Source organism: Hyaloscypha bicolor (genome assembly GCF_002865645.1).
Source record: "Hyaloscypha bicolor E unplaced genomic scaffold K444scaffold_182, whole genome shotgun sequence".
Taxonomy (NCBI): domain Eukaryota; kingdom Fungi; phylum Ascomycota; class Leotiomycetes; order Helotiales; family Hyaloscyphaceae; genus Hyaloscypha; species Hyaloscypha bicolor.
This window is the reverse complement of record NW_020194684.1, coordinates 5,176,877-5,189,120: the sequence shown is the minus strand read 5'-3', so window position 1 is coordinate 5,189,120 and position 12,244 is coordinate 5,176,877. Positions and strand designations below refer to the sequence as shown.

At 50.1% G+C, this 12,244-nt stretch overlaps 4 protein-coding genes across 4 annotated transcripts; 1 reads left to right on the top strand and 3 right to left on the bottom strand.

The window, feature by feature from the left end:
• Positions 1-1,177: 1,177 nt before the first annotated feature.
• Positions 1,178-3,766, top strand: K444DRAFT_246922 (uncharacterized protein). Its single transcript, XM_024871318.1, has one exon. The coding sequence runs from the start codon at positions 1,436-1,438 to the stop codon at positions 3,635-3,637; it is 2,202 nt and encodes a 733-aa protein (XP_024728832.1). The 5' UTR covers positions 1,178-1,435; the 3' UTR covers positions 3,638-3,766.
• Positions 3,767-4,230: 464 nt separating this feature from the next.
• On the bottom strand, positions 4,231-7,202 carry K444DRAFT_621054 (uncharacterized protein). The gene is made up of 8 exons (XM_024881824.1): positions 7,024-7,202; positions 6,797-6,880; positions 6,385-6,742; positions 5,987-6,207; positions 5,663-5,853; positions 5,560-5,610; positions 4,825-5,449; positions 4,231-4,752 (listed from the first exon to the last, which is right to left on the bottom strand). The coding sequence occupies exons 1-8, from the start codon at positions 7,114-7,116 to the stop codon at positions 4,387-4,389; spliced, it is 1,989 nt and encodes a 662-aa protein (XP_024728831.1). The 5' UTR covers positions 7,117-7,202; the 3' UTR covers positions 4,231-4,386.
• A 1,712-nt stretch (positions 7,203-8,914) lies between these two features.
• Positions 8,915-11,157, bottom strand: K444DRAFT_246773 (ammonium transporter-like protein). Its single transcript, XM_024871317.1, has 4 exons — positions 10,817-11,157; positions 10,391-10,722; positions 9,749-10,340; positions 8,915-9,699 (listed from the first exon to the last, which is right to left on the bottom strand). Exons 1-4 carry the CDS (start codon positions 10,917-10,919, stop codon positions 9,095-9,097), a joined length of 1,632 nt encoding a protein of 543 aa, XP_024728830.1. The 5' UTR covers positions 10,920-11,157; the 3' UTR covers positions 8,915-9,094.
• Positions 11,158-12,206, bottom strand: K444DRAFT_246772 (uncharacterized protein). Its single transcript, XM_024871316.1, has one exon. The coding sequence runs from the start codon at positions 12,105-12,107 to the stop codon at positions 11,397-11,399; it is 711 nt and encodes a 236-aa protein (XP_024728829.1). The 5' UTR covers positions 12,108-12,206; the 3' UTR covers positions 11,158-11,396.
• Between the last annotated feature and the right edge of the window lie 38 nt (positions 12,207-12,244).

Sequence of the window (12,244 nt, the reverse complement as noted above, 5' to 3'; positions counted from 1 at the left end):
GGGAGAGGAGCAGACACTGCAGAGAGAGGTGCAGAGAGCATGGAGCAAGAGAAGAGCAGACCCGAGCAGACAGACACACAGACCAGACCAGACCCGAGCAGTCCAGACCAGGCACACAGCGCGAATCACAGCGCCAGCTGGAATTAAATTGCTCTGCATCTCGTCCGTTCCTCGGGCTTCACAGTCTGTTGGGACTGAGCCAGTTGATTGACGTCTTGGACATTCTTTGCACCGTCTCCTCATCAACCCACCATCAATCACATCACATCACATTCCCTCCTTCCTCTCCCCCTTCCTCTCCCCCTTCCCCTCCCGTGGAAATCTGGAAAGAAACACGCAACGGTGGTGCAGCACTGCAGACGCAGCTCTTCCACAGTCCCACTGCCAGTCGGACCCTCCACCGCAAAACCAACCAACCAACCAACCAGTCGAACCCGGGGCACGGGAGTATCCCTGCCCACGCTAGCGATCCTCGACGACACCCCTACCTGTGTAAACTCAGACTCAGCTCCCCCAACCCAAAAAAGGGCTTCGAGCACTCTCCAGCGGATGAAATGAAATTGCTCCAGGGCCAACCAAGTCGATCTCTGCTCTCGTCGCTCTCTGCGGAGAACTTCCAGAATCCAATCTATTCCCATCCGCCCATGTGCTCTTCCTCCTCTCCTCTCTCAATCAGCCATTATTGCTCATTGCTCAGATCCGTTTCGACCACAATCTACGTAGTGCAGTTTTATCTGCGACACTTCACTGACCGATTTGGCTGCTCCCCGACGCCAGGTCCCCGCACAACCTCTTCGCATTGAGCATCGCTGGAAACAGACTGCCCTTTTGTTCTGTAGATCAACTTACAGGGCAGGCCCTCGCCCAGTATTCGTGGCCCTCCTCTCTGTGGATCCCAATTGTACGCTGTACCACATTCAATTTGAAGTTCGCTCCGACTCCTTTCCAACGTGTTTCGTTGCATCGCCGTCCCGACACCTCCATTATTGCAAGCATTCGCTGTCAAGTGTTCGAATTGTTCCTTCCCTGAGCAGTTTCAACAGACTCCGGACAAACCTATCCAGCCTACCGTCTTCAGGTCTGGTTCGTTTCAAGCCTTCCTAAACCAAACAATCAGTTCGAACCTAGCAACTTCTGCCTTTGAAGGTTCGCTTGTGGGATCACATCTAGATTCTCATCTTCGAAGGCTCGCCATTATCTAGGGACATTGGGGTGTGGGTGACAACCCATTTGAGTTGAACTCTCCCGACGACCATCTCGCATTCGATCGCTTTGATAGCAAGTTTCTTCTCCTTGAAGGAGATACTATTTTTATCAGGTCGAATCTGCCTACTATGTCGCCATAGTTACTTCTTCGAAGCGGACGACAACCCGGCATCGTCCCGACGTCGTGATTGAACGAAGTCTTCGAACGGACACGAAGACTGTCTTCATCATGACTCTTCCGACCCCCCAATATCCCTTAGTGGATGCTTGTTCTACTCTGTTCAACAACACCCTCTACACATATACATCGGAAGCTTTTCAATCACTACCACTTAAAATGGGGGCGGCATGGTCAGAGTTACCGATGGGCGTTGCTGTGACAGGAGGAGTTTGTGTGAAATCTACACCGAAGAATAATACAGATGCTGCGGCATTGTATATTGTTGGAGGGACTTCGAATTCCACCGACTACCCAGGATTGCAACGCTTTACATTTGCCGATGGAACATGGGAGACGATACGTCCAACGGTGGCTGTTACGCAAAATCGACTCTGGCACAATGCAGTCTACTTGAACAAATCGGATTCGATTCTCGTCTATGCTGGGTCACAAGATGGCTCGCAGCATCCATCATCACAGACCTTTACGATACAGGCATCAGAACCATACGCAGTCTTGGCCTATGAAGCCATTGCCCCTCCTGCGATAAACCCCTTATTAATGCAATGGACCGAGAGCAAAGCAATCTTCATTGGAGGAAGTGAAACTAATACAAAAGCCATGATATTCAGCCCTTCCTTGTCATGGGTCGATTCGAACGCGACATTGGCAGCGCCCCTGTACAATACATCATCAATCAAAGCCATCGTTATCAATGGAGACGATGACAGCAAAAATCTTTACACTTTCGACATGTCGACATCACCAAATGGCGTGAACAGGACGATCTTGATAGACAGTGATGGGAATCCGGTTCAGAACGCACAGCCGATTGTGGAGGCCAGACAAGTGGACACTGAGTTGGACGAGAGATCAGCGCAGCTGGTGGAGAGAGGTAACTTGACTGTGGCTGACTGGCCGGTTTATAACGACACATTCGCCCCTTCGAGCACAAGGACTTCGTACACGATATGTGCGGATCAGAGTGGACTTGTTATCATATCTGGTGGGAACGAAGAGGATGTGCTGTGTATGTTCAAAGCGAGAGATAATTGTTGGGTGAACGCCACGGCAGTACTTGGCTCAAGGGCTGCAACTGTGCAAGTCATTGGTACCCCCTCGACAACCGCTTCAACTGCGAGTCAATCCCCATCGTCAACTGGAGCCGCCAAAGCAGGTGAATCCCCATTTCCGGTCAAGATTCTTGGTGTCGTTCTTGGATCGATAGTGTTAGTTGCCATTATCCTGGTAGCTATATTAGCTTTGCTCCGATGGAGAAAGAGGCGGAGGCAATATAATGATGCTGGCCACCAAAGGCGGTCGAGTGGAGTTCCCGACGAGAAGGACGATATGGATTTTGCAGATGTGGGCTATCCGCAAATGAGCTCGGCAAGACAGTACCTCGGTCACGAACCTCAATCCTCACAGGGGTCGTATTCGTCGATGGCGATATTAATGGGTCGGTACGGGCATAAGAGAGGAGGTGATAAGGCCAATGGAAGTTTGGGAAGTGACTCGAGCAGTCAATTTAATAAGAAATACAAGACAGCCATCAGCAAGCCGATACCACAGGAGCAGCCGATGACCATGCGTGCAGGACCGGCTCGACAGGACAAAGGCGTATCCTTCGCGGCAGCGGCTGAGGAGCCGGCCCCAACACCGAGGCCACGAGGGAGCACAAAAGGCGGGAGAAGAGGAAGCACGAGAAGGTCGTCTGGATGGAACAGGTATTGGTCGGGTGGAAGTGCGATGAATATCCTCGGGTTTGGCTCAAAACGGACAACATACGAAGGCTCAGATCGAAGTTCGGACTCGCATTACTCTGACCAAAGGCTACCGAGCCAGATCACTCAAGGATCAGCTGTACCAATGCCGCTGAAGCTTGCTGACCGACCACCAGAGTTGAACAGAGTCATGTCCGGTAGTCCCACCATTGCATATCATTCGAGACCATTGACTCGGGAGATGAGTGGTACGATTGAGCGACCTGGGTCAGTTAGCACAGTGTCATCATACAACGATGACCGAAACGACGCCTTCTCGAGTGGAGTTCCAGCCAGCGTCCATGAGCAAAATACTTGGACCCCTTTCGACAAGTCTGCATGGGGATCAAGACCTGCTCCAAGCAACTACCCTGAAAATGTCTATGCTACAAAGCTTCATCAAAGTACCGCACCAAACTTCCCACCACTACCGCCGCCTCAACGGCAACCTGCTCAACAATCCTCCGACATGAGTTGGCTCAACCTCGGTGGCAACACCAGGATATGAAGTCCTCATCTGTACACTCCGCTTTTTATCTGTCCCTATTAGCATGTCTGCATTTAGGTGTTCCATCCAATGTCTATTTTCTCGTTGCATATCCTGGGGTTAAGCACATTGCAAATCGTTCTTGGTCAAAACTGAGCATTCCGGGGGGGGAATGTGTATATTTTTTTTCTCTCCCTCTCCCACTGGATCATTAGATATCATCTTTTCTTGCTGTTATCATCCTCGTGTCTTGCACGGAGCAAGCGAGCTTGCGTTGTATGGTAGACTACATGGGCATGACGGCGTCGTGCTCTCTATTTTCGGGTATCTCTCACGAGAGATATGTGTATGTCGATGAGTATGGGAAGAGTTCAAGCACAGGGTTGTGCTTGCTGGGTGGCTGTTGTCGGTTTCGTCTCTGGGACACACTTGGGAGGAAGGTAGTTATTGGATGACGGAGATGAATGAATGCTATACCCTCAAACATAATTCTCTCAAGCTTCTCATTACTTGTGATATAAATCTCTACCCAGTCCTTAGAACGTTCTGGGGTTCCGAATGTTCCAGGTTGGTTCGTTCGTACATTTAGGCGAAGTCCACTCTCATCTTTCGGTGGATCAGGCATTCAGCAAGGTAAGTTGGGGTGGATTGTGCTCGTTGTTTCTCGTACATTATGATGTGCTGAACTCATCCTGAGTCATGATGCTTGTTGCTCGAAAAACAATCTGGTATCCAACGCCCTCGCTATGCTTAATCAATGTTCCCAAGTCCTAGAGAACAATCAACTCCTCTCCTTCATTCCTAAAGAGCTCATAGCTCAATATCGTCTGATCAACGTAATGCAGAATCAACCTCCACCGTTTGTCTACCCACCCTTCCTTCCTCACTCTCTCACTCCCCTGCAATGGCGCAACTGCCATTCCCGCAAGCGGAACATGTGGTCTGTGTTTATCCTCATGCATCTTCAACGGCAGGATCAAGTCCAGACGGAACATAACTACCGGCCCGGCACTGGGGAATTCATCTCCCAATCTCGTTAATGTGATGAGAGCCGCTCGACCGATTTGGGATGCTGCAACGACGAGAGACAGTTCAGGTATGACAGCAAGCATGTTCAGGCGGTCAAAGTGCCGGAGCTGTGGTGGCGAGGGAGTTAGAAGCAGTTGAATCAAGATTGTTCCGGGAGCAATTGAGTCATTGAAGCTTACCTGGTCTCGCAAATTTCCCAGTTGTTGCCGGACGATCCCCCGGAAGAATGTACGAAGTGTGTTGGGATAATCCGGCGTAAGGAGTTCGATATCTTGGTTGTAGGTACGAAGAATTGCATGCCCCGCTGGCAACTGGATCTCGATTTCGTCCGAGTCTGCCTGTGCTTGCGTGGAGGCGTTCCCAAGACTGCTGTTATCAGAAGGGATATCCCCATAGGACCCCGCTTCTTGTTGCTTGATCTCCTGCCACGAATATGGTCGTTTCGCAGGTGGGAGGCTTAGAAGGAATTGCAATGTACTAATCTCGGCGGGTACACTGACTATATTGGCGGGCGCATGTCTGACTTTCGTTGCCAAGTCCGATACCACTTCCGGAAGCACATCGGGTTCTATATACTTTTCTGGATCGTCGAGTTTTAGCCATGGCATGTCGAGATGGCGGAGATGGCGGTCGTCCTCGGGGGTTGTGGATGCGCCAGCAATTCCATAGCCGAAGATCGGATGCCATTGAGAATGCTCTCTTACATCTTGTAGAGTGCATGTGATGTTGAAGCATTGTGGATCCCTGAGTGGTGTTGTTTTGAAGCAACTGTGAAGATAAGGCAGGCCAAGTGCTTCCTGAGGACTACAAAAGTCAGTCTCAGCATGTACCCATTCAGTGGGAACAATCAAGGACTGAGATTCCACAATGTACAGGTCCCAGCTAGAACAACAAAAGTTGAAATAAGATCTTACATTTTGGCTACTTTGAAATATTGTAGTGGTAGGCATAGGACTCCCCAGCCCCTATTCATAAGTTAGTCGATGTCCTTGGGGAGACTGGAATATGAAAACTCACATCACGTTTTCCCTGTCCAGAGAAGTGTGCACTCGAGGCTTGCATTGCTTTTCTCCAGTTGCCAGGTCGAAAATCCACAAATTTCCATTAATATCCGATGCAAGAACGTGACTGGCATTTCCACCTGGGCCGCTGGCGAAGTCCACGGAAGGGATGTTGTGGCCTTGCTCGCCTAATGCTAACGTCATTTGCTATATCAGAGTCAGCAGCCACTCATTAAAGATTGTTCCAGGCAGAATCGGAACATTGAGATGTTGACTCAATAATATTTGTTCCCAAAGGCCCGGGATATTGAGATAGTGTCTCAGAAAAGGTAGCGCCTACATAGTTGTAATGACGATGCCCAGCGATATCACCACCGACGAGTTGCGTGAACTTCTTGTCTCCCGAACTAATACAAGCCTGCACTTCTATGCAGCGGATCCTACCCTCATGGAACATCGATGACTCCTCATCTCCAGCATCTGGAAAAACAGTGTATCCATGAGCAAAAATCGTGACTGCTCGAAGGTTACAGCTGACTGCTATCAGGCGTGATTGTTCGTCTGCCCAGAGTCAGTATCGTGTCATCAAAAGTTTAAATGTACAGCAATGGGCAGAACATTAGGAGAGGGACACTTGTGATTGTACCACAACCACTGGGACATTCTTAGAAGAAAACACTTCTGAATGTACAAACCTTCGTGGAACATTTGAACACGGAGAAAGATGGAGAAACCTACGTAACGCAAGGCCCCATGCACTGCTCCCAACATTCTCATGGAAGAACGGCTCAACACTACTGATCGATGCTTGAACCTGTGGGCTTTGGCGACAGATTTCTTCTGGGAAGAGATGTGTATAATAAGCCAACACGTCTCCATCATCGCACGCAATCAAGAGAACTTCGAGTGAACCAAGATTCCCAACTTTGATATGATTGATACAATGTGGTATTGCCTCGTCGATGTAGCCACCGAGCTTGATTCCTGCCGGTGTTCGGGGGAGGTCTAGTGTAAGATCGGGCCTTCCGGGAAGGGTTTGTCTGAGGTCTCGAGGAACGGTGATGTGTATCTTGTCTGTGGAGGCTGCGAAGTAAAGCTGCCCAGACGTGGTTAGCTGTGGGTAAAGGTTTGTTCATGATGGATCCCGTACATTGTATTGCTGTGATAGGGCCGAAAGGTTCGATCGCCAGCGCGCTAAACGAGGAGGAGGATTCTGAGGCTCTGCGGATGGAAACTACTGACTGTCAGACACCTGAGGTAAAGCAAATGTCCCACAATGGCCTGGTACAATCTCGTAGGATAGTACAGTACAACTATCAATGTTATACCTGAACTAAGCACATTCCACTACAACATTCAAATAGAGAACGCACGTACCCGATCTAGCCTTCGCTGTACCACGAAGTTGCCCACGCCAATCTCGTCGAAGATCCGATTCCCCACGGTCAACTTAGCCCGGGCGTTCTCCATCTTGTTTCTGACGTGGCGGGACTCGACATTGACGGTTCGGCGCACAATGTACTACCAATGGGAATTTGGAGAGAAGACTAGAATGGGGATGTTAGGTTGTTGATGGGGAAAGGCAAGATGCATGTGCGACTGGGGTGATGTTCGCTGGCTAGCGCCGCAAGGCTAATCCGCGAGGCTGACTGGAGGTTATCGATAAGGATACCTCACCTCTTGAATGTACTGATGGAACTGGAGCTGTGTTTTGATTGATTGTCCTCATGAGCTTGAAACATTCAAAAGCCAATATAGTGTCCAGAACATTAGCGAAATTTCAAAGTGACATAGACCCATTTCTTCATTATTTCTTTATTCACTTTGGCGGGGTACGAAAACAATAGACGCCTTTCAAATGTCTTTCAAGTGCTGGTACTCTCAAGTCTTTCAGTAGCTCCACCTTTGTTCTTTTATAGACAATTATGACTTTAAGCAACGCAATTTGAATCTTCTATGTTTCTATAAGTCACGGTACACTGAAGGGTTGAGCTTCAAAACTTCCTGAACCTCTCACAAGGCTCCCTATCAAAACGCTTGTATCAAACACAATAAAATGGAACTTTGATAATACCTGTCAACTCAAAAGAGGAGACGTTAAATAGCACCACAGAGAAATTCCGCCCATCAGCAAGCTATCACGTGGGCACTTACCCATTTCTCGGCACTCTCTCACTTCTCTCAATCAAACTTCCTCACAACCCCCCCAAAAATTTTTTTTACACCCGTTCTCTAGCATACCCCAAAACGTCAAAAACATTTCAATTCATCTTCCTACCCTCATCTAACCCCATCTCCGACAGCCTTCACTGTACAACGACGAAACCCACCCCTTCCCTTCAGGACCGCTGATCAAGGGTACCTCGCTACCAACGCCAAACCTTGGCCCGGAGCTCACCTCCCTCCCATCCATGCCTTCGGATCTCGACGTACATGTAAAGGGGGTGGACACATCGGAGCGAACTCCTGTACGTGCAGCTATATGTCGGAGATGGGTGTTGCTATAGTGAAAGCACATGTCCACCCTGTCTACTAAACTTTTAGGTGTAAAAGCGTCTATGGCAACAGCACAGCGACATATGATCACCTTACAGGAGTTCGCTCCGATGTGTCCACCCCCTTTACTCTGACCTCACGTCCCATCATGCAAATGCCAATCCCTATGATGGCATTCTTGGCATCGGAGTCTTCTCTCCTCTCCTCTCTTATGAAGAGGTGATCTGTGTCCCCAGCCTTATCTGTCACCCCCCGTTCTGTTCCTCGCTTATTTTCCTTAGCGAAGGGGGTGAGTGGGGAGGCAGAGATAAGGAAACGCCACAACGCAACTTTCGTTCTCCCGGCCCTGGGTTTTCCACAGACGGGGAATGAAGTGATGCAGGCGTGCTGGGGGCGGGAGAGGCGGCGGGGTGCAGAGGTGTTGCGTCATGATGGGGTGGTGGTTATTTTGACGTCGTTGCATAGCATGAGGCGTGCGGGAGGTGCAAGAGGTGCAAGAGGTGTTGTGATGACGGCCTTGGCAGGAGATAAGGATGTGCTGATTTTGCGGTGAATAAGCGAGGTGATGGGACGGAGCCAAAGATTGGATCATTGTGTAAGAGGTGGTCGTAGTGTGATGGGTCGTGACCCGAGGTACCTCTGAAGTGAGTTCAAGTTCCTTGGCGAGAGCCGTGGAAAGGGGAGCCGACAATGGGGACTGGTTTTAGACGGAACATTAGGTTCCCAAGTCACAGAAGAAAGTAAAGAATGTAAGAGGAAGGATTATCATTATGATTGTGAAATAAATGTATCATAGATATAGATGTGTATCTCGAGAGTACAATGACGGTATAATATAACACGATCCAAGACGAATGTCAAGGTTTTTCCAAACCGGATATCGCTCCCACCAACTCCTAACAAGAAAACCATCATCACACTCATCTCGCTTCAATATTCACCCATTGCTTTTTCACTTAGCAGTACCATTAGCACCCGGCAAGCCGTTCTTCTCCTTAATTTCATCCTCAGCAGCAATCCCGTGTCGATCACCCTGGATTCCAGTATGACTGTTTCCATTTGCATGCCCATTCTCCCCAACAGGGCTATGCCCATTGATCATCTCGCTGTGCTGAGAAATGCCGTGGCGATCTTGAGGGTTGATGCAGCTCTCGGTCCTCGACGGCTCGTCCTTCGCAGGAGTCCAAGCCAAGTAATCTCTTCTAACTTCAACATAATCGTAAGCAAACTCGCCGAGTTGATCATCATCCATGCCGAGCAATTCAGCTTCTTCGGAAGCTCGGAGGTGCAAGCCTGGGATGAAGTTGATGATGAGTGCGAGGGCGGCGGACATGACGAATGCATAGGCTGTAGCGGCAACGATGTATGCGACTTGGATGTACAGTTGCTTGTAGTTGTGGTTCAGCCAGCCGCCATTGATTATGCCTGTGTTGACGCCGTCGAGACCGATGATGTAGTCTGCAGCGAAGAAGGCGTTGAAGAGGAGCCCGACCATTCCTGCGATACCGTGCTCAGCGAACACGTCCATGCTGTCGTCGATGCGGATCCAGAACTTGACTATAAAGTATTAGTTCCGAGAATAAACTTGGGCGAAGGAGAGACTCACTCTTTGTCGAAAAGTTGGCAACTATACCAGTGACAATGCCGAGAATGACAGAGGCCCAGGGAGTAATGAAACCGCTGGCGGGAGTAGCTGCTACGAGGCCAGAGATACATCCGGAGCACCACCCAACCATGGACCACTTCCTCGCAAGGCGGTAATCAAGAATGCACCAAGTCATAGATCCGAACATGGCAGCCAAGCAGGAGTTCCAGCACGCCATGACAGCGCGGAGGTTAGCACCGAACGCTGAACCGCCATTGAATCCAAGCCACCCAAACCACAGAAGAATCGTGCCCAGAGTGATGAGGGACACATTGTGCGGCCTGAAGTTGAGCATCATCTTTTCTTGACGCTTTCCGAGCACCATCGAGTATGCGAGTGCTGAGAGACCTGATCCGATTTCGACAGGTCCACCACCAGCGTAGTCGAGAACGCCATATTTGAAGCCCCAGCCATTGATGTTCCATGCCCAGCATGCGATGGGACAGTATACGAGTGTGGCCCAGCAAAATATGAAGACCAAGGCTGGGATCAATCGACCACGCTCAGCTACAGCTCCCATGACAATTGCAGCCGTGGTGGCACAGAATTGTAGCTGTATGAAATTAGGTTCTGCGAAGTACGAGAAGCACTTCCACAACTCACCTGATAGAAAGAATACAAGAGCTCAGGGATGAGCGGTGATCCAGGTGAGGGGACCCCCAATGTGTTCAATAGACCGAAATGTTTCAAGTCCCCAATGAATCCGTTGGTGGCAGAGGAGCTGAACGCCAGCGAGTAGCCCCAGAAGTACCACTGGAACACGATCACCGAGAAAGAAGCCATACACGCCCAGATCATGGAAAGTGCAGACTTTCGCCGCGCAAGCCCCGAGTATAGGAAGCCCAGTCCAGGAATCATCAACAGGACCATGCATGATGAGACGATGATATATGCTTGGTCTCCGGGAGAGAACCACTGATTCAAGTTTACGACAGCTAATTAATTGAATTGTTAGCGTTTTGGTCATTTCCCCGAAGTTTAAAGAACCATACAAATTTGTATAAGGGGAGGGGGTGGTCAATTACTTACCGGAATCGCCGCCATCTCCACCAGTTCCATTATACACAGTCGGTGCACCGACCCAAGCGTAACTTGGGTAATATGTACCGTCCGTAGGCTGCGGGGCAGACATTTTGTAGGTGTTTCCTGTTCAATTGGAACTCCTTCAGGAATGTTGTTAAAGTGGAGCCGAGGTCGGACAAAACCTCGAGAATGACGTCGGCCAGAAGTCGTACGTCCGGACGAAAGCAACAAATCCGCGACGAAAAAGAGGCAATTGAGGAGGAGGGAAGAGGAGTAGAAGGTACGGGTATAAGTAAAGAGGAAGTAATCGGAAGAGGACTGAAGATATGGGGAAGAGGCGTTAATATCTCTCTTCGGGTCGGAAGAGTAGCTGGATCCGCTAGTAGCTAGTATGAATCTATGTACAGCTAGACAGGACTGGCGGAAGAAGGATCGGGGGGATCTCATGCTCTTTAGTACTTGCACCGGCCCAGCAATGGCTTCGTCCACCCACGCAGCTCCCAAGAGGAGCCACGCCAAGAGCAGTGACCTCGAATGGACCATACCCAAGACGAAAAGAAACACGCCCACGCTACTGACGGTGGCATTAACACGCGACTAGCTGCAACTGCTTTGCCATGCAAGCTGCCAGAGATTTTTTGCCATGCAGGGAGCACGGCGGCTGCTCAGTGGTCTGCTGGGGAGATCTGTGGTCCACAGACTGTGGACTTAGATCTGCACCGGATATGGGAAAGAGAGACCCTGTCCGCATCGAGGGTTGGCGTGGGATCGGGACGAGAGCTCGTTTCCAGCCTCGTGTGTCCCCCCTTTCCCCCGACTTTGAGAGGGCAGTCGAGGTCCCAAGCATCCCAGTCCTCACTCCGACAGCGGGTAACATGGCATGGCCCATCCGAGTACCGTAGGTTGCTGGCCCTCTCCGATGTCTCGACAGCAGCGAAGAAAGTGGAGTGAGGTCGGATGTCGTGACACAACCCGCGAGCTTTGATACCAAACTGCCACTTCGATTGGCTTGCCCTGGAACTGCGACCCCTGTCCCAGGGACTTCATCATCAACGCTGGGTACCGAAAAGTCCCTTCCAGCCTGGTCGGAGCAAAAATGTTCGTCGTCCAGGGGGTGCTGACTGTCTTGCATGGCAATGCGAGGCTGCGGTGTGGCATGGGGCAGGCTTGCCAGGGGGTTTCCAGTACGTACCTTAAATCTCTGTGAGTCCACTCGAGGGCTGTGAAAACAGCCCAATCCGCACCCATAAGGTAACAGATTTTGAGAGACTGTGGGGTAGAAAAGGCCCATCTTCATGGCTCATGCAGTCCGGGACAAAAGCATCAGATCTCTCCGCCTCAATATCAAAATCAGCCATTGCCTCCCCAAGTCAAAATTTTGCATCATGGAGTAGACATCCAAACCCCAGATGGAGGTTTTGACTTTGTGGCTGT